This window comes from Ursus arctos, unplaced genomic scaffold, assembly GCF_023065955.2.
Source record: "Ursus arctos isolate Adak ecotype North America unplaced genomic scaffold, UrsArc2.0 scaffold_24, whole genome shotgun sequence".
Classification (NCBI taxonomy): Eukaryota; Metazoa; Chordata; class Mammalia; order Carnivora; family Ursidae; genus Ursus; species Ursus arctos.
The window spans coordinates 5,762,230-5,779,374 of NW_026622919.1; the positions used below are offsets into that span (position 1 = coordinate 5,762,230).

Here is a 17,145-nt window from a genome sequence, read left to right on the forward strand (position 1 = left end):
AGGGGTCTCCGCTCCTCAAAGTGTTTTTGCAGCTCCGGGTGGTCCTCACGTTGAGAGGCGTTCCGGTTAAAGAGTGATGCCACCTATTGTTGTCCCCAGGATATGGTGCCTGGACAGCCCTGCCTCTGCCGCCCAGTCTCTCAGGCTCCCCTACCCCATGCCACATTCCTGCGGCAAGACTGGCCCTTTGCAAGGGCCCTGAGAGATCTGTGGTCCCTCCGGGGGCCTCTGCAGCTGCCCTGAGGACCAACTGTGCCCCCATCGTGGGAGTCCTAGGAGAGACAGCTGGAGTCTGGTACCGCAGCAAGGGGGCTGTGGCAGGGTTGAGGCACCGCGAGATGTCATGGACTCCTGCCAAGGCTGGTCTCCTCGCTGCCCTCACCAGTGAGCAGCATATGACGCCAGCTCTCAGAGCTTCTGCTTTCTGCTCTCGGGCAGCCCCGGCCCCGGGCTGTGTACGCAGGCAGTCTTCTTGGGGACAGAGAAGTCGCCAAGAGGTAGAAGCAGGGCAGAGTGCCGAGGCAGGGGTAGGGCCACCTCACGCTGGTCCTTCCGTGCCCCGCCTCCGGGAAGGGCGAAGAGTAATACAGAGGGCTCGCCGTGCGCCGGACGCCGTCTCCCCAGCTGCACAGCCAGAGGAGCCAGCGCTCTTCCGGCGCCATTTGACGGGCAAGAATGTGTGGGCTTTGAGCCGTCCAGAGCTTCCCCTAAGGATGCGGCCTCAGCAGCATCCTTACCCAGTCGCATCTGTACCCAGAGCCGAAGCTACTCCTGGGGCCCCCCCCTCCGCCGGAGGGCAGAGTACAGAGCAGAGGCCAGGACCGAGAGGAGCAATGTGTAGCGAAGCAGGACAGAATGGGGGTCACGCCCTGTCTTCTCCGGATGTGTTGTATGACCTTGGAAAAGCTCCTTCACCTCATTGTCGTCATCTGTGAAACGGGTGACCAAATGATGCCTTGTCAGGCTCATACAGCGTGAGGTGTGTGACGTACTGAGCGTGGTGCCCGCATGTAAAGCTTCTCAGCCAGAGTGCAGGGAGTGGGTGGATGAACACTGGCCTGCCTGGGTCCCTCACCCCAACCTCTGCTGTGCTGCCTCCGCCAGGTGCCGCCATGCTGCCATTGCCAAGTACTTTGGGGATGCGCCCCCTGCCTGCACCAAGGGCTGTGACCACTGCCGGGACCCTGGGGCCCTGCGGAAGCAGCTGGATGCCTTGGAGCACAGAAGCAGCTGGAACAAGACTTGCATCGGGCCTTCCCAGGGGAATGGCTTTGACCCTGAGCTGTATGAGGGAGGCCGCCGGGGCTATGGGGGCTTCAGCAGGTGAGGTGCTGTGAAGTCAGGGGCCCCAACCCACTGCAGATAGGCTGGCATTCTCCCCCTCGTGCCAAGGCCAGACTAGAGGCGCCCCAGTGCCATCGTTCACTCCTGTCCCCGTGGGCCATGTTGGAGCCAGGAGCTTGGTGTTTCTTCCAGCTGCCAGGCTATCAGAGACATCACTGCCCCACCAGAGAAGCATGGCAGGAGGACAGAGTCCAGGCCCAGGGCTGCTTATGCCTCGCCTGTCCCCTAGGTATGATGAAGGTTCTGGAGGCAGTGGGGACGAGGGCAGAGACGAGGCCCACAAGCGGGAATGGAATCTCTTCTACCAGAAACAGATGAGCCTACGCAAGGTAAAGGGGATGGGGGCTTGCTGGGGTCCCAGGTGGCCCCCCGTTCACACTCCCTCAGCCCTTACCCTGGCGCCGGACGGGGGGCTGGCCTACAGCTAAGCAAATGCCTCATAGGCCCTTCATGTCATCTTCCAGGGCAAAGACCCCAAGATAGAAGAATTTGTACCCCCAGGTCAGTACAGAAATGTCCCCAGGGGCTTTTGGGCTACTCCTAGGGTATAGATGTCTCACTGCGGGGCTGGGGACTCCAGAAAGCAGAGGTAGAATGGAAGGACCCACTCCTCTTCCCCTCAGATGAGGACTGTCCCCTGAAAGAGGCTTCTAGCAGGAAGATCCCCAGACTCACTGTGAAGGTAAGTGGTGGACAGTTCCTCACACCTGCCCCCCTGACTCTTTCCCCAACCCTGAGGCTTGAGTGACCAACTTCCGCCCTCTGTGTAGGCCCGTGAGCACTGCCTGGGGCTTCTGGAGGAGGCTCTGAGCAGTAACCACCAGGCCACAGATACCACCCATGGGTGAGTCACCCGGGTCACAGGGGCCAAAGACGCTTCCCCAAGCCCCTGTTCCTTGTAGACCACAAGAACCCCCATCCCTCCTGGCTTATTTGGGCACCCTTCCCCCAATTGTGACCCATCCTTCTCCCAGTGGTTGCAGGTCTCACTAGCCCCAGCAGGACCGAGGGGCTGCCATCGCCAGCTAGACAGTGAGCCCCAGGGTACCTGGGGTCTGGGTCAGAATCCCTGTGCCCAAGGCCATTCCCACGAGGCCCTGAAGTCATCTCCAGGGTCCCCGGGGAGAATCCCATAGGAGCTCAACAGAGAGAGGGCTCTGGCCCACCTGACACCTCGTGCCCATTCCTACCCTCAGACCTGATCTCCAGGCCAAGGCTGTGGAGCTGGAACATGAGATGTTCCGAAGTGCCAAGGCGGCCAACCTGTACAAAGCCAGCGTGCTGAAGAAGGTGGGCCCTGGGCAGGGCATGCTTCTGGGCTAGGGTGGGAGAGACAGCCCCTCCAGCCTCCCAGGCTAGCTGCCTGTCCCCTGCCAGGAGGCCAGTTACCCAAGGGGAGCCTGACCTCCCTTCTTTGCCAGCCGGAGGTGTTTCCAGCCAACCCCGTCAGGACTAGAACTCATCCAGTGCCCAGTTACTTGCAGCCACGAGCTTGCGGAAAGTCTGGGTTGGGGCTCTCAGGAGCTAGTGGGTGTCACGGCGTCTCTGCCTGTCCCTGACTCAGGTGGCTGAGATCCACAGAGCCTCCAAGGATGGGCAGCTCTATGACGTGGGAAGCAATACCAGGAGTTGCAGTGCTCAGGCCCAGCCCCCGGAGCCCAGCGAGTATGACATCCGGCCGGCCTCCCAGGTGTACTCGGTGAGCAGCATCCTGGCATCCACCCCAAACCTGGGTCTGGGAAAGGCATCGCTTCCGTTGTCCCCAGCCAGGGCACAGCTGCTTGCCCTCTCCTGGCGCCACAGCCCTGGCCCTGGGCGCCCTGCAGCAGGCCCTCCTGCCCTCCTGCTTCCCTCTGCAGCCCCCACAGGTCTTCTCTCCTTAGCCTGACCCCCCAGCGGTGTCCTGGTCAGTCTCTCCCTCCTCCACTCCCGAGAGCCCACCAGCCCAGCCATTCCTGGACCAGCCAGTGAGTGCCCTCAGATCTTTCTCCTCTTTACAGCTCAAACCCAAGCGGGTGGGAGCTGGTTTCCCCAGAGGCTCCTGCTCATTCCAGACGGCCGCTGAGCTGACGGAGAAGACGTGGGCCGAGGAGCAAGCCCCACAGCCTGTGCGGGGAGCTGAGTGGGAGGTCCCCAGCCAGCCCCTCGGCCTCCAGGGGGAGGACTGCAGTGAACCCCTCCCTGGGCCCAGAGGAGAGGCCCCTGGAAGCAGTGCTTATTGTGGGGGGTCCTCCCCTGAGAAGAAGGTGAAAAGCCCCTCCAAGGGCGGTGCCAAGGCCCGGGCCAGCAAGAAGCAGCAGCTCCTAGCCGCCGCAGCCCTCAAGGATTCTCAGAACATCGCCCGCTTCTGCCAAAGGGCCAAGAGCCCATCTCCCCTCACCTCGGCCCCAGGGGCAGAAGGTGCCGGCCCTTCCTGTGAGGGAGTGCGGGGACCCCCAGCAGCCCCAGAGAAGTGCGCAGGGGAGGAGGATGGAGCCCTGGGGTGTTTGGCTGTGCCCCCCCAGACCAAGGAGTGCACCAGGGAGAGGCCAAGGTAAGGGCCCCGATAGTTCTGAAATTCTCTGGAATCCTCTTTGCTAACTGGGCCTCTGAAGCTCTGGCCGTTCCTAGGGTGCGCTCTGCTGGGCCGGCTGAGCTGCGGGTGCAGCTGGTGGCTGGAGTTCTCATGCCTGCTCTCCCCTCTGGCCAGAGCCTGCATACTCGGAGACCAGGGGCCCCCTGAAGGCCAGCCCACCCCCACCAAGGAGACACACAAGGGCAAGCGGGCCAGACCCCAGCAGGTACTGACAGGGACCAGGCCACAGGGGAGGAGGCCTGCAGACCAGACTGATATCTGTTCCGCTCTGAATTAGGGGTTTGGGGAAAATCATCTTTTTTTACATCCCAGGGATAGACGGGACAGGCTGGAGGGAGCCAGCGGATGCTGAGGCACAGTCTTCCAGAACGAGGGGAGGGGCCAGTGATAGGGAGCCCAAGAGTAACTCTCCACTCTGGTCCTGCACAGGAGAACCCAGAGAACCAGGCTCAGAAGAGGCCTCGCCTCTCAGCCAATGCCTCCATCTTAGCTGAGGCGAAGGACAGCATCTCGGCCAGCAATCAGGGCACCTTGAACCCCACAACCCAAGACTCCTGCCTTCTCCCAGCCCCTGGCATCTCCCTCAAGGAGGCTGCAAACGTTGTGGTCAAATGCCTGACCCCTTTCTACAAGGAGGGCAAGTTTGCATCCAAGGTAGGGTAGGTGGGCAGGTTCTGCCCTCCCCTGGGCCTGGGACGCCTGGGTTCAGTGGGGGCAGGGAGTGGAGCCAGAGAACAAAGCAGGGCAGAAGCAGGCCAGCCCTGAGGTTGCTGCCTCCCTCCCTGGGGTCTGCCTTGCTCTTGGGTCGTGGCTGAGGGCCACTGTGGGGGGCAGGGCAGGGGTCCGTGCTCTCTGCTCCTGTCACCCTCTGCCTCCAGGAATTGTTTAAAGCCTTCGCCCGCCACCTCTCTCACTCGCTGACTCAGAAGGCCTTTCCTGGAAGGAGCGGTGAGTGCCTAAATTACCAGGCTAGGAGATGTTTGTGGGGCTTGGTGGCGGGGAGGGGACTGGCCCTCATGTTTCCCCTTCCCAAATCTGTAGTGAAGGAAGAGGCCCAGAATTTCATCAAGCAGTTTTTTCACGGTCGGGCCCGGTGTGAGAGTGAAGCTGACTGGCATGGCCTATGTGACCCACAGAGATGACCAGCTCCTGCCCGCTAGGGCCAGAGTGCTCCCCCAGCCTCAACTGTGGGCCAGCCTGGGCCTCACTCAGGAACAGGGAAGGTGGAAAGCCTGCAGCCCTCAGGGGCACCGTCTTTGCTCAGGGTCCATACCTTCCAACCATACCTCGCTTTGGAGATGGCCCCAGACACCTCCCAAATCAAGGCCAAAGGCCAGAGGCCAGCCACTTTCTGCTTGCAGGGTCTCAGGTCGTCTTCCTCCTAGCCTCCCTGCCTCTCTTGGCTGGGTTTTCTGAACCAGATCCCCAGATTAGAAGGTGGTGGGGTGGGGTGGGGTGGCTGCTGCCAGGGGAACAGGAGGAAAGAGTGGTCCCTCGCCTCTTGTACTTAAATTGTAGGCCAGGGAGGGGCCACCTGCCCGAGGCATTGGGCTGCCTCAGGAAGAGCCCTGCTGGCCTCCGGTTCTTGGCCCACTACCCCTTTCCCTTGCAATGCCAGCCTCCAGCCTGGCCCCGGGAGCAGAACTTGGGAGCAGGGCAGCAGCCAGGCCCTGCTCTCTGCTCAGCTCCTGGTCAGGAAGGCCGGGCTGGACAGAGACTTAGCAGAGAAATAAAGTCCTGTTGGTTTGGACACACAGCCCCACAGACACAGACTTTTCTCTTGGGAGTTTTATTTCCTCACCGTTTGCTTCTCCCAGCCTTGGGTTCGTGCTGATGTTGAGCCAGGGCCTGGGGCCAGCTGGGCGCCCACCCCCAGCCTGGGCAGCATCAGATGCCCAAGCAAGTCCCCGCAGCCCCCACTCCAGGCCCCCCAGGGGGAGTCCTGCTTTGGCCTTCTCAGTTGATGTCACTGTAGCAGCTCCTGCCTCGTGGCCTCCATGTGGGCCAGCAGCGCTGTGCTGCGGCAGGTTCCAGAATAGCCAAATGGGGAAGGCCAAACCAAAACGGCCTGACAGCACCCAAGGGAGACCTTCCCGGTCAGACTTGGACCTGGGAGGGGCCCCTTCCTCATCTCCTCCCCTCCCCCATTCCTCTTGGGTGAGGCCGGCCACTAGTTGGGAACAAGGCTGCTGTCCAGCAGGAAGGCGATGGTGTCCTTCAGCTCCTGGGCCTGCCCGGGGAACAGGCATGTGAGGACAGGGCTCCCCAGTCTGCCCTGGCCCGCACCACACCCGAGCCCCCGGCATGAGCATGGGCCCAGGCTCTGGGCATGCCAAGCCTGGGGTCAGGTCCCGCCTGCCTTGCCAGGGTGTCTGTCATGAGAGGCCCCGGCCACTCACCTTCGGCAGCTCAAACCAGATGGTCTGGGGGCTTTCAGCAGAGCCATAGTTGAGTTCCAGGCCAGGGGGCCCCTTACTCTCCAGGGGGCTCAGCAGGTGGAGCCGGTGCAGGTCCTTGAGGGCGATGGAGTGGCACCGTTTCTGCGGCAGCAGAGACAGCAGAGCTTGGCCTCTCTCGGGAAAGGCCACCATGGGTGATGGGAGAATGGCTCCAGGGTGCTCAGACCAGCACTGGGGCAGGAGCCCGGCCCACCTGGCTGTAGGGGTCCATGAGGATGAGATGCTGGCGGTTCAGTCCCAAGAGGCTGGGTCCGGGCAGGGCCAGTTGACTCACCCGCAGCACCACATAGACCGTGTAGCCAAAGAGGGGCAGCTGGCTCACGGCCTCTGGGAATGGAGGGACCAGGGTAGGCATGCTGGCCATTCGGGCCCTGGGAGCTGCCGACTTGCTCGGGATGAGCAGGGCAGGGCAGGTAGAGAAGCTTCCTCAGCCCCTCCACCCCTTCCCTTCTGGGCCTCCTGCCTCGGCCCTTGCAAGCCCCGGGCCTCAGACCCACCGAGGAAGCTGATCTGTGCTTCTTGGGGGCTGCAGACTGGCAGCTGCCGCAGCTCCTGGTCCGTCAGGTTCCTTATGGCGGACATGTTCACTTGAGATTGCACCGGCTTTGGCAAGTAAGTCTGCAGGTCTCGCCTAGGACACAGGCTGGTCGGTCAAGGCTGGGTATGCAGCAGGCGCTAAATAAATGAGCAGGGGCTACTGTGGGTGAGATTGGGGATCCAGACTTACGAAGGAGGCGTGGGCCCTGCCTATGAGAAGCTGGGGTGGGAGGTCAGGTGTACACAGCCTCCAGGACTCCAGGCCCATCAGGTGAAGGCCAGGAGGGGTCCAAGTCGAGTGGCCTTGACAATGGAAGATGGGTGGGGGATGGGGGGCTGAAGGAGAGGTGTGCCTCCATACCAGCAGGGACCAGGGGTGGCAGGAGGTGTGGGGCCATGGGAGCACTCACTCCAACAGGTGGTCCTCTTGGGCCTTGCTGCGGTGCTGCAGGGCGGCCAGCCTGGCGAGTCGGGCGCCGGCCTTGGGGCTGACCAACAGCTTCCCCTGTAGGTAGTCCCGCAGCACCTGAGAGGGGACAGCAGTGAGGGAGGGAGGCTTGGAGGTCCCCCACCTAGGCAGGGGTTCCTCTGCAAGCTGCAGCCCAGGGTCAGGCCACCAGCTGGCTGGGGTCGGGGGGGTGAGCGGGCAGCAGCGGACCTGCAAGTAGTGGGTGGTGATGTAGGTGGGATTATCGAAGTGCAGCGGGGTCTCCCAGCTGAGCCGCCGGCTGTGCAGGCTTATGTCCTGATCCATCACGCTGTTGAGGTACTCGTGGGGCCACAGGGGCCGCACCAGCTCGCCTGCGTGGGGAGCCCAGGTCCACAGCCCGCCCTGACATCCAGGGCCAGCCCCGGCCGCCGTCCTGCCAGCCCCAGCCTGGGAACTTCCCTCACTCACGGGCACACAACCAGCAGGTAAGCCACCTCCTGGAATCCAGGCTGGCTACCCCTTCCTCCCCAGGTGAGGGGCTCACCTTCCTTTTTGATGAGGAAGAGGGCAAATTCCTGCACTTCCTGGGGGTCCGTGATGCCCATTTGCTGACACACCTCCTCCAGCACTTCCACCGCCACCTGGGCATGTCAACGGGGCCGTGCGTGATGGGGGGAGCGAGGCTGGGGGGGGCAGAACTGATGCCACAGCTTTCCTGTCTCTCCCCAGCCCCTCTTCACTGGCCCCATGCTCACCGTGAAAGTCCGGATATTGGTTTTGTAATCCATACCCCCTGGCAGGTGAATTAGAAGCGAGCGGACTCCTTGCCCTTTCTGCCAAGGCAGGTTGTAGGGTCAGTCCACCAGTGGCCAGAGGCCCCAGCTCCCTGTCCCCTACCAGGGAGTCCCATAATGCCCAGCCTCCTGTACCCGCCACTGCTGCCCCCCCCCCCCCGCCTCAGTACCAGAAGAGCCTGAGTTTCACCCGGGGAGGGCAGCCGCAGGCGCCCCCCATATTTGACTGTGCGCTGGAGGTGCTCTTGGCTGCTCTGGGCCAGCTCTGCAGAGGGGAAGCAGGCTAGGGTCACAGGCATCTCCAAACCCCTCCCCAAGCTGCCAAGACCCCAGCCTGGAAGTCCCTCCCATAGCTACCTTGGCTTGGGCCCAAATCCTGCAGAAACTTGGTCACATAGGGCATCAGTGTGGCTGACGGGGGGAAGAAGCCTGTCAGGAGGCTGAGGAAGTTCCAGCCACGAGCACAGTGTTCCCTACAGGGTGGAGAGCCTGGGCTTCAGGCTGGCCAGACCATTCCCCGGCCCCAGCTACCCTCTGCCACTCCCCCCTGCCCCTCATACTCACGGCTGAGGGTGTCCGGTGACCTGCTTGATGACTTGGCAGTAAATCTCATCCCTGAGGTTCTCCTTCTCCCGACACAGCTGTGGGGACGGAAGAGCAGGGGACAGGGTGGCATGAGAGCTGGAGTCGAAGAAATCCTAACAGCCCCGGCCGGGGCCACCTCTCCATCCTGGACACAGCTTGTGTCCAACTGGTCACTTAATCACTGTCCTCATCTGCATATGGGCTGTGCTCAGCCCTGTCTTCTCTGCTGGCTCCCCTTATTTCCTTGACCTCCGGGGCTGCGGTGCCCTTGGGCCTCAGTCTGCAAGCCCTGATGATCTCAGCTGTTCCCACTTGCTGACTGCCAGTGCCGCCTCCAGCTCAGAGTTCTCCCTTGAACCCTGGCCCCCCACTTGGAAGTCTGGACTTCGCACTTCCCATGTCCAAAACAGATTACTGCAGCAACCCAGACCCGCTCCTCCCTTCGGTCCCCATATCAAAGACGGTCCTTACTCTGGGCAAGGCCTCTGTGACAGCCTGGGCCCCTCTCTATCACACCCCACAGATAATACATAGCAAACCCTGTTGCTCTGAGGCTTCTCCCCTCTGCTGCTCCCTGTGGGCCTGGCCCGCACCATCCCTTACCTGTGATCATTGCAATAACCACCTCTGGCACTTATACCCTCCTGGGAGGGGATGGCAAATGACCAGCACCCCCTGAAAATGTAAGCCAGTCCCTCTGCAAACCCCCTCGAGTGACTGCCCATCTCTCTTGAGAAATCCGAGTCCCAAAAGTAGCCTACGATGGCCAGTCATGACCTGGACCTGCCGAGACTCCCCGGCCGCCTCCTCCACCCTGTTTTGTCTCACTGGGCACGCCAGCCATGCTGGCCGTGCTGGTGCTAAGGCTCACCCTCATCAGGAATGTCGCCCCTGCCCCTGTTTGCCCGCATGCACACATACCTCTCCCCCCAGCTTCCCTCAGATCTGTTCCAGGGTCTCCTTGTCACCGAGCCTCTGCATTATAGCAGCCCCTTCCCTGCTGTATCATTCTCCACAGCACCTTTTACTCTTGGACACATTGTGTCCTGGTTTACCAGATGTCTCCTCTCACTAGATTGTAAGCTTTGTGGGGACTGAGCTGGCTTGGTTCATGCCCTGGGCATGTAATAGGTGCTCAATAAATTCTTTTGGATGATTTGAATGACTAGTGACCAAGGGAAGGGGGAAGCCACTTAGGCCCAGACAGAACAGGAACAGACCCTCAAGGCACATGGAGTCTCCCCAAAGCTTTCAGCAGAACAAGCTCTTGCTCACCCTCAGCAGGTCATACAGGAGCTCCATCTCATCCTTGCCCCGGGGCTTAGACTGGTCCCCCATAAATTGCATCAGAACTGCAGGCAGGATGAGAAGCATAGTGAGCTGAGTTGGGGGCCTGGCTCTGGCCCATGCTGTCACTAGACAGGGCTTTTCCTGTTATCTCATGCCTTGCTCCCAAAAATGCATGTGAGCCAGGCAGGGCAGAGTAGAACAGTCACTGCTTTACTGATGAGGAAACAGGGCTCAGGGAGGTTCCGTGGGCACATGTGGCTGCTTACAGCACGTAGCCAGCGGGACATAGCACCGCCTTCCTGCCCAGACTCCACGCAACCCACCCCCGCTCGGGAGTAGAAATAGGTGAGGGCTATGGGGGCTCGGTAACCACCAGTGAGCTTCCCCGAGTTGACAAGGACAGAAGGTGACCTGGCGCCTAGGTCCAAGGCACTACAGACATAGGGACCCAGGATGCTACGGTCACTCACCCCGGAAGCTTTCCACAGCCTGCCTGTTTGCATCCTCCTCACTGAGGCTGAGGAGCGACTCTTGTATGGGAGCCTGTGGCCAAAGAGACTGGGCTGTGGCTCTGGGGTCCGTGGGGGCCAGAGGGCAGGTCCCCTGGCCCGACCCTCCCCCACCTGCCCCCTCACCTTTGTGTACTGCACCAGGCTGGCCATGGCCTTCTCCTTAGCATCTTGACCGGTGTGGTCCAGCCTGAGGGGGCAGAAGGAAGGACAGCCCTGCTTGCTCGGCCCCCACGCCCCCATCAGGTTGTGTCGGGAGGGTGCTAAGAGCACTGGCTTGGTGCCTCTGAGCAGGGAGGCCCACTTCAGGGAGACTGAGGACAGGCAGGCAGAAGGGTGGGCCCAGGGCACTCACAAGGTCTGGGGCTTCCGGAAGTGGTACAGGGCAAATTCCTGCATGGTGTAGTTGTGGGAGTCCGTGGACAGAGAGATGTAGGCTACAGAGTCATCGCTGTGTGCCTGGCTCCGGGGGTGGGCATGGTGCTGGGAGCACAGGAGACCTCATGCCACCTGAGGTCCCACTGGCCTGTCCAGAGGCCCCGCCCAGCCCAGGCCAAGAGGAGCAGGCAGCAGCAGCAGTGAGCACACCACCAGAAGCAGGACGTCCAGAGGCCTTTATTGAGCATCGTCTAGGCAGCACTTAGCTAAGTGCTGGAGGGACACAAAGAGTGCACCGCGCAGCCCCTGCCCGCAGGGGGCTCACACTCTTGATGGGGAGACAAGAAATCAGGAGAGGGTAGAGGGGCGGCATCAGACCAAGCGCTAGCCACCAGGTGGCAGGTGATCCTGGCCGCTCAGGAGCCATTGAGCCCTTTCCGTCCTCGACTCCTAGTTAGGCTTCGCCTCCACCTCTCCCGTCTTCCTCACCTCTGCTGCCCTCTCCCACTGAGCCAGCCCTGGCTCTCTCTGCTGCAGCTGACTCTTGCGCCGGCCACTCTTCTCTGGCGAGAAGGAAAAGTCTGGAGCAGCAGCTGGCTGAACTGTGTCAGCAGGAAAGAGTCCAGAACGGCCCCCGGTGGAGCCAAACTGCCAGCCTGGAAGGCATCCAAGGACAGCGCCTCACCCACCTGGCCCCTCTGCCCCTCCGAGGCTCTGCCATGTGCTGCCCTCCCCGTGCCAGCCGCCCTGCTCGCCCCCAGGGATACCGGGCTCCAGCGCGGCCACTGGCAACAGCTTGATGAGGTCCCCACGGTGGAAGCTGAGGAGGCTGTGGTCGTCGGTGATGTAGCTTCGTAGGGCAATGACGTAACCGGAGTCCTGCAGGCAGGAGGGTGAGCAGGCAAGGCAGCCGGCCTGCCTGCCACCCCAGTCCTACCCACCCCACCTGCTCCCTGTTGGCCTTCCTCCCCACCCAGCACTCCAGAGTTCCAGGGACCCAGCCTGAATGCCCAGCCGCACTCCCGGCGGCTGGAAGGAGCTTGGCTGATGGCCCAGAGCCCAGCCAGACCAGATACAGCACAGCTAGAGGCGTCCCCTTCCCCGGACCCGGGCCCCCAGCCCAGCTGCCCGCCAGCCCCCTGCCCGGCCTGCACTTGCCTTCTTGAGCTCGCTCAGAAACAGCTCAATCATGGCCTTGATGGCACTCGCCCGGGCCGCGTGCAACACCAGCTGCTCACTCTTCAGTGACAGCTCCAGGGAGGAGCTGCCCCGGCACTCCACGCCCAGCACCTCAGCAAAGCTGCGCGCAGGCAGAGGCATGAGCTGAGAGCCGTCTCGCCCCTGCCAGCCCCAGCCCAGGCTCCGGCCCAGGCCCCGGCCCAGCCCCCGGCCCAGGCTCACCTGTACGAGCACAGCGTCTTCAGCTGGTCCGGGTGGAAGCCGGGGCCTTTGGTCACCTTGAGCAGTCTCAGCCCCCGGTGGGACACGCCCAGCAGCTGCACGTCACTGCTGCTCTCACCCTGCGTGGAAGGAAGGTGGCTAGGTCACAGGCTCCTGGTCCCCGCCACCACCCAAGACGCCCCAGGGCTACCCAGGCCCAGTGCTGTTCTTTGTCCTTCCGTTGGGGCCCACCCTGGCCCCGGTTCTCATCCCTGCGACAAAGGCCCATGCTGAGCGTGCTGGGATCCAGACTGGGGTGCCTCACTGACCGACACGGGGAAAATTCGGGAGAAGTAATTGGCCCAGTTGTCCCTGGCGGCCACCACAATGCGCTTCTTGACGTTGTCCTCGGTGGTATCAAGCGAGTCCAGGCCCACCTCCAGGTCTCCTGTGGGCAGAAACGACCCCAGACTGTCCTCGGGCTCCCTCACAGGGGGGATTCCAGAGTTTGCCCCCTCTTTCCAGACAGACCTAGTCCCAGCACTTCAGCCCCCCGATTCCCGGGTCCCTGGACCGTACCCAGCAGCTCTTTCATTTTTCTCCGCTCATCCTGGGAGATCCGGATGCAGGACTCGGCAAAGGTGTCCCTCAGGATCTGGGGGCAGAGCCAAGAGGTCACCACCGGATCCCTGTGCCAGAGCTCACCATGGAAGCAGCCACACATGGAGGAAAAGCTGGAGAGCCCCGTGGGGCTCTGGCCAACCCCGCCCAGAGCTCCCGCTCCCCTCCCTCAACCACCGCTGCTGTTCCAGGGTCAGCTGAGATCAATTCCCTGAAGGAACAGAACCTGGTGGGGGGAGGGGCGGGACCCTGGGAGCATCCAGGGGCGGCAAAGGAACAGGCCTCAGGGAGCATCTGCTCCGTGCTGGGGCCTGGCTGGGGCCTGGCTCGGGGACAGTATACACCGCAGTCTGAATCCTCACTGCAGGCCAGTGCTGGCCCTTCCTCTCAGGAATGTGGTGAGGACGCAGTAAGGGAAGGCAGGGCTTGACACACAGCACCTGCCCTCTAAGTGCCCTCAGGCCTCTCGCCTGGCGGGAACCGGCCTAGGTGCGCACGCAGTCTGTCTGTGCAGCGGGCAGGTGGGCCGGGCTCTCACCTGCTCACAGAGGAGCCTGAGGCAGTAGGGGTGGCTGAAGTTCTCCCGGGGGTAGAACACCTGCAGGTGAGCAGGAGAGGAGAACCGATGGGAATGGGGCCCTGCCCCCACCTACCTCCCGGCCCCCCACCTGCCTCCCGGCCCCCGGCAGGAAAACCAGGCCCAAGGCGGCGGGTCGTGGGAAGGCAGCCCCCAGTGTTTGTGTGCCGGGAGATGCTGGGGTCCCGCCCACAGCCCGCCGCCCCTGCCCCGGCCTCGCCCACCTCCTTGCGGAGGAACAGCCTCCAGGGCGGGTTGACGTAGGAGAAGCACACGCTGCCGGAGGGCACGAGCAGCTGCGTGGACACTCCCTGGTCCTCCATGGGCTCCATCCAGCCTGGCTCCATCCAGCCTGGCAGAGGGAGGGGTCACAAAGCTTCAGGCGAGGAGCTGCCAGAGCCAGAATGACGGGGACATGGGGACAGAAGACCGTCCCCGCCCTCGGGCCCTGCGAGGGCTCGGCCCACTCCCACTTCGCTGCCTCCCTCCTGCCCACATCCCCTCTCGGGCCTCCATTTCAAGCCCTGACTTTCCCTGCTGTCCCTGACCACGTCAGCAGGGTCACTGAGTTCCTGATGGAGCTGCCAAGATGCACCGAGGACAATAGTCCGGGACAGTCCCTCCATGCCACATGGTCCCCAGAGGCACCCGGGCCCTGCCCTGGACAGGAACGCGGAAGCCAGGGCTCCTCGCCCATGGCTCCAAAGTCCGGAGCCCCGAGCACCTGAGCAGCTGACCTCACTTGAGCACTGAGAGGCTTCTGGGAACCCTGCCCCACCCCCACGAAGCCCACCACAGAGGGACAGAAGGTTCCTTACTGCGGGGCCCAGCTGAAGGGGTCCCTGGTTCCTCAGGCGGAGGCAGAGGGGGCGCTGGTGGAGGTGAGGGTGCCTGGGCCGCGGGCGGAGTCTGGCCAGAGAGACCCCGGTTCTCCTTGATGGAGCTGGAGGGCCCAAGCTGTGGGGGGACCTTGGGTCGAGGGGCCACAGCTGGTGGGGGGCCCTTCCCTGGGCTGGGGGACGGCGTCTGGGGAGACAGAAGAATAGGGGTAAGGCCAGATTTACACCAGAGAGCCTCAGACTCGAGGTGAGAAGCCATGCCCCGGACGGGAGGAGGCCTCACCGACATGGGTACGTGGGCACCGCTGATCCCCAGCTTAGCCAGAGCCTCGTCCTTAGGGTTGTTTTTCTTCATGAAACTTTTTGGGGGCTTCCTGAGAGAAGGAAGAGGTCCTACGTCCACAGGGTGACTCCCCATGGAGGGGGCGGCCCTGGTCACCCCGAGGCCCACCTGGACGGCTGCACGGGCATGGGCACGGGGCCCGGGCGGCTCTGGTACATGCGGATGATGTTGCGGATCTCCCTGCTCGGCTCTGCGCGCTGTCGGGGGGCCGACTCGGGGGCACCACCAGGCCCCACCTCCCGGGCCGCTGGCTCAGCCTCAGCCTCTCGCGGGGCTTTGGCTCTACCTTGTGTCAGTGGCTTCTTCACTATCGGCGGAGGTGGGGGGGAAGGTGCTGACCAGAGGAGAAGAAAAGCGTGAGACCCCGTCCAGACGCACAGCGCCAGGCCTTCCCCCCACGTCCGCACCACCTGCTCGGGGTTTGTCCTCTTCCTGCTCCTCCTCCTGGGGGATCTGCACCTTGGGTGGGGGCCTCGCTGTCTTCACCTTGATCTGCTGCTGCCCTGTAAGTGCCCCAGATGCCCCGATTACTCTCCCTGGCACGCCCAGCGGGCTCCTAGACGGGCTACATCGACCCGGGGCAGGAGAGCGTGCCCCACGGGCCCCGGCCAGACCCAGGTGGTGGCCGGGTTTCTGCACAGGCTGGCCACCCCAAGCACCCTCACCCATCTTCTGGAAATAGTCCTGTTTCTGCTGGAAGCTCTTGGGCCGCGGGGGCTTCTCTCGGGCCTCCTGTGAGGTCTCCTGTGGGCGGGAACGGGAGGTGAAGGAGCAGCCCCACCAGCCAAGTCGCCCTCTCCCAGCACCGCTCCTGCCCTGCGCCGTCCCTGGGCTAGGGCCCGAGGCATCTTTTCCTCATCTTCCTGCTCCTGCGGGGTCTCCCGGCCAGGAAGTCCTGGAGCCTGCCGTTTCCTGCCCCCTGCCCCCTGCCCCCTGCCCGGCCTCGGCTCCTCGCCCTCGCACAGGCACCCACCGATTCGGACTCTCGCTCCGGCTCCTCCCGCGGGGCCAGGGGCTTCTTGGGCTTGGGGGCGACGGCTGGGGGTGAGGTCGGGGAAGCGGCTCCAGAGGCCTGGGCCCGAGGCTGAGCCTGGCGCTGGCGCTGCTGCGTCTGCTGCTCCAGCGACAGGGTCATGGCCTGGGCGGTCATCTGCTGGGCCTGAGGGGGGCGGGGCGGCAGGCCCAGTAAGAGCTGGTCCGGCTCTGCCCCGCAGCCGTGTCCCCGCAAGGCACCCCGAGGGCCCTGCCCACCCTCACCAGGAGGAGCGCCTGCTGGTTGATGAAGTTCTGCTGCTGGGCTGCCAGCTGCCTCGGGTCCACGCTGGGCAGCAGGGGCTGCGGCTGTGGCTGCGGCGGCACCACCATGGCTGTAGGGGGCATACGAGTGCCAAGCTCGCACGGGGCCCTCTGCCCACTGCACCCGCTGGGCCCCTGGTAGGACCTTCCTTCCTCCAGTTCCTGAGAAGGGACCTGCCACCCGGCCTTACCTGGCATGGCAGGGACCGCACCCATCGCTGGCATCATGGGCATGGGGGCAGGGATCATGGCTGGCTGGTATCCAGGCATCTGCATCATCCCTGGGTAAACTGAGGCAACAGGGCCTTCCCAGATCGATCCTTATCTGGGTCCACAGACCCCCTCCCTCCAGCCCCAGGCAACAAGAAGAGGAAGGGCCACCAGGGTGCTGGCAGGAGCTCTCACCCCAGTTGCCTGGGGTTCCCAGGCCCATGCTTGCCCGTGCCACTGGGAAAACCCTGGCTGGATGCTCGGCCCTGCACTCACCCATGGGGTAGCTGCCTTGCTGCATGGGCCCAATGGAGCCCCCTCCCTTCATGCGGTTGCTCAGAGCCCAGCCTTGCTCCAGATCCTGAAGAGACAAAGGCCACAAGCCACAGGGTCAGAACCGGAGCCCTGGGAGAGACGGGAGAGGCAGTGGAGGCCCCAGTGGGGTAGGAGCAGGGATGGGTTGGGTGTGTGTGCAGAACACTCACGCTGTGGCCCGGGGAGAGGACTGGCTTGAAGAGGTGGTCCAGGAAGCCATCCAGGTTCCCTGAGGTCCGCGAGTCCCCTGTGGGGCCAGAGGAGGGTTAGTGTCACCCTGGGGTGTGGGACATCCTGCACCCCCTTCCCGTTGCACAGCAAACCTCACTGGGCCCATTCTGGCCTTACCTGACTGGCTCCTGCTGGGCAGTGCTGGGGCTGGCCCTGGAGGTGGACCTGGGGGCAGTGAGGGGGCCTCGATCCCCGGGGCAGGGGGGATGTCCTCGGCACTGCAGGAGACAGGGGGCCCAGCTAAGGGGGGTGCCTTGGATGGGGTAGCGTCCGGGCTGAGGCAAGGAATAGAAACTGCTGTGGGGGGTCATCCCATGGGGTGGCAGAAGGTGAGGTGTGTGTGGGGGGTGCTGGGCCTGTAACAGGTCCTGCGAACCCCGGGGTATGAGAGGGTGGCTAAGGGAGTCACCTATGACAGAACAGGGACAGGAA

At 63.2% G+C, this 17,145-nt stretch overlaps 2 protein-coding genes across 4 annotated transcripts in view; one reads left to right on the plus strand and one right to left on the minus strand.

Annotated features, from left to right (window-relative positions):
- RECQL5 (RecQ like helicase 5) overlaps positions 1 to 5,691 on the plus strand; it is a 35,418-nt gene extending 29,727 nt beyond the window's left edge. Inside the window, exons 9-20 of one of the 3 annotated variants that reach the window (XM_026484143.4) lie at positions 1,105 to 1,323; positions 1,574 to 1,673; positions 1,809 to 1,845; positions 1,968 to 2,026; positions 2,115 to 2,188; positions 2,541 to 2,634; positions 2,909 to 3,043; positions 3,345 to 3,877; positions 4,034 to 4,124; positions 4,349 to 4,573; positions 4,798 to 4,867; positions 4,961 to 5,691. In XM_026484143.4, coding sequence (XP_026339928.1) covers positions 1,105 to 1,323; positions 1,574 to 1,673; positions 1,809 to 1,845; positions 1,968 to 2,026; positions 2,115 to 2,188; positions 2,541 to 2,634; positions 2,909 to 3,043; positions 3,345 to 3,877; positions 4,034 to 4,124; positions 4,349 to 4,573; positions 4,798 to 4,867; positions 4,961 to 5,061 — 1,738 coding nt within the window. In that variant the 3' untranslated portion in view covers positions 5,062 to 5,691. Of the gene's footprint in view, positions 1 to 1,104; positions 1,324 to 1,573; positions 1,674 to 1,808; positions 1,846 to 1,967; positions 2,027 to 2,114; positions 2,189 to 2,540; positions 2,635 to 2,908; positions 3,044 to 3,344; positions 3,878 to 3,954; positions 4,125 to 4,348; positions 4,574 to 4,797; positions 4,868 to 4,960 lie in introns of those variants that run through there. The other 2 variants (XR_008961288.1, XM_026484145.4) reach the window with 2 other exon arrangements.
- A 1-nt stretch (position 5,692) lies between these two features.
- MYO15B (myosin XVB) overlaps positions 5,693 to 17,145 on the minus strand; it is a 28,830-nt gene continuing 17,377 nt past the window's right edge. The window contains exons 29-62 of the mRNA XM_057318205.1: positions 16,831 to 16,931; positions 16,653 to 16,729; positions 16,444 to 16,528; positions 16,149 to 16,247; positions 15,919 to 16,028; positions 15,635 to 15,820; positions 15,327 to 15,405; positions 15,072 to 15,164; positions 14,770 to 14,995; positions 14,602 to 14,692; positions 14,298 to 14,505; positions 13,704 to 13,831; positions 13,441 to 13,500; positions 12,861 to 12,936; positions 12,611 to 12,729; positions 12,303 to 12,421; positions 12,060 to 12,201; positions 11,669 to 11,780; positions 11,391 to 11,557; positions 10,879 to 11,006; positions 10,650 to 10,713; positions 10,485 to 10,557; positions 10,000 to 10,076; positions 8,704 to 8,780; positions 8,497 to 8,612; positions 8,310 to 8,404; positions 8,101 to 8,178; positions 7,890 to 7,986; positions 7,574 to 7,716; positions 7,326 to 7,441; positions 6,876 to 7,009; positions 6,572 to 6,705; positions 6,319 to 6,459; positions 5,693 to 6,149 (exon numbers count right to left, since the gene is read on the minus strand). Coding sequence (XP_057174188.1) covers positions 6,090 to 6,149; positions 6,319 to 6,459; positions 6,572 to 6,705; positions 6,876 to 7,009; positions 7,326 to 7,441; positions 7,574 to 7,716; positions 7,890 to 7,986; positions 8,101 to 8,178; positions 8,310 to 8,404; positions 8,497 to 8,612; positions 8,704 to 8,780; positions 10,000 to 10,076; positions 10,485 to 10,557; positions 10,650 to 10,713; positions 10,879 to 11,006; positions 11,391 to 11,557; positions 11,669 to 11,780; positions 12,060 to 12,201; positions 12,303 to 12,421; positions 12,611 to 12,729; positions 12,861 to 12,936; positions 13,441 to 13,500; positions 13,704 to 13,831; positions 14,298 to 14,505; positions 14,602 to 14,692; positions 14,770 to 14,995; positions 15,072 to 15,164; positions 15,327 to 15,405; positions 15,635 to 15,820; positions 15,919 to 16,028; positions 16,149 to 16,247; positions 16,444 to 16,528; positions 16,653 to 16,729; positions 16,831 to 16,931 — 3,811 coding nt within the window. The 3' untranslated portion in view covers positions 5,693 to 6,089. The remainder of the gene's footprint in view (positions 6,150 to 6,318; positions 6,460 to 6,571; positions 6,706 to 6,875; positions 7,010 to 7,325; positions 7,442 to 7,573; positions 7,717 to 7,889; positions 7,987 to 8,100; positions 8,179 to 8,309; positions 8,405 to 8,496; positions 8,613 to 8,703; positions 8,781 to 9,999; positions 10,077 to 10,484; positions 10,558 to 10,649; positions 10,714 to 10,878; positions 11,007 to 11,390; positions 11,558 to 11,668; positions 11,781 to 12,059; positions 12,202 to 12,302; positions 12,422 to 12,610; positions 12,730 to 12,860; positions 12,937 to 13,440; positions 13,501 to 13,703; positions 13,832 to 14,297; positions 14,506 to 14,601; positions 14,693 to 14,769; positions 14,996 to 15,071; positions 15,165 to 15,326; positions 15,406 to 15,634; positions 15,821 to 15,918; positions 16,029 to 16,148; positions 16,248 to 16,443; positions 16,529 to 16,652; positions 16,730 to 16,830; positions 16,932 to 17,145) is intronic.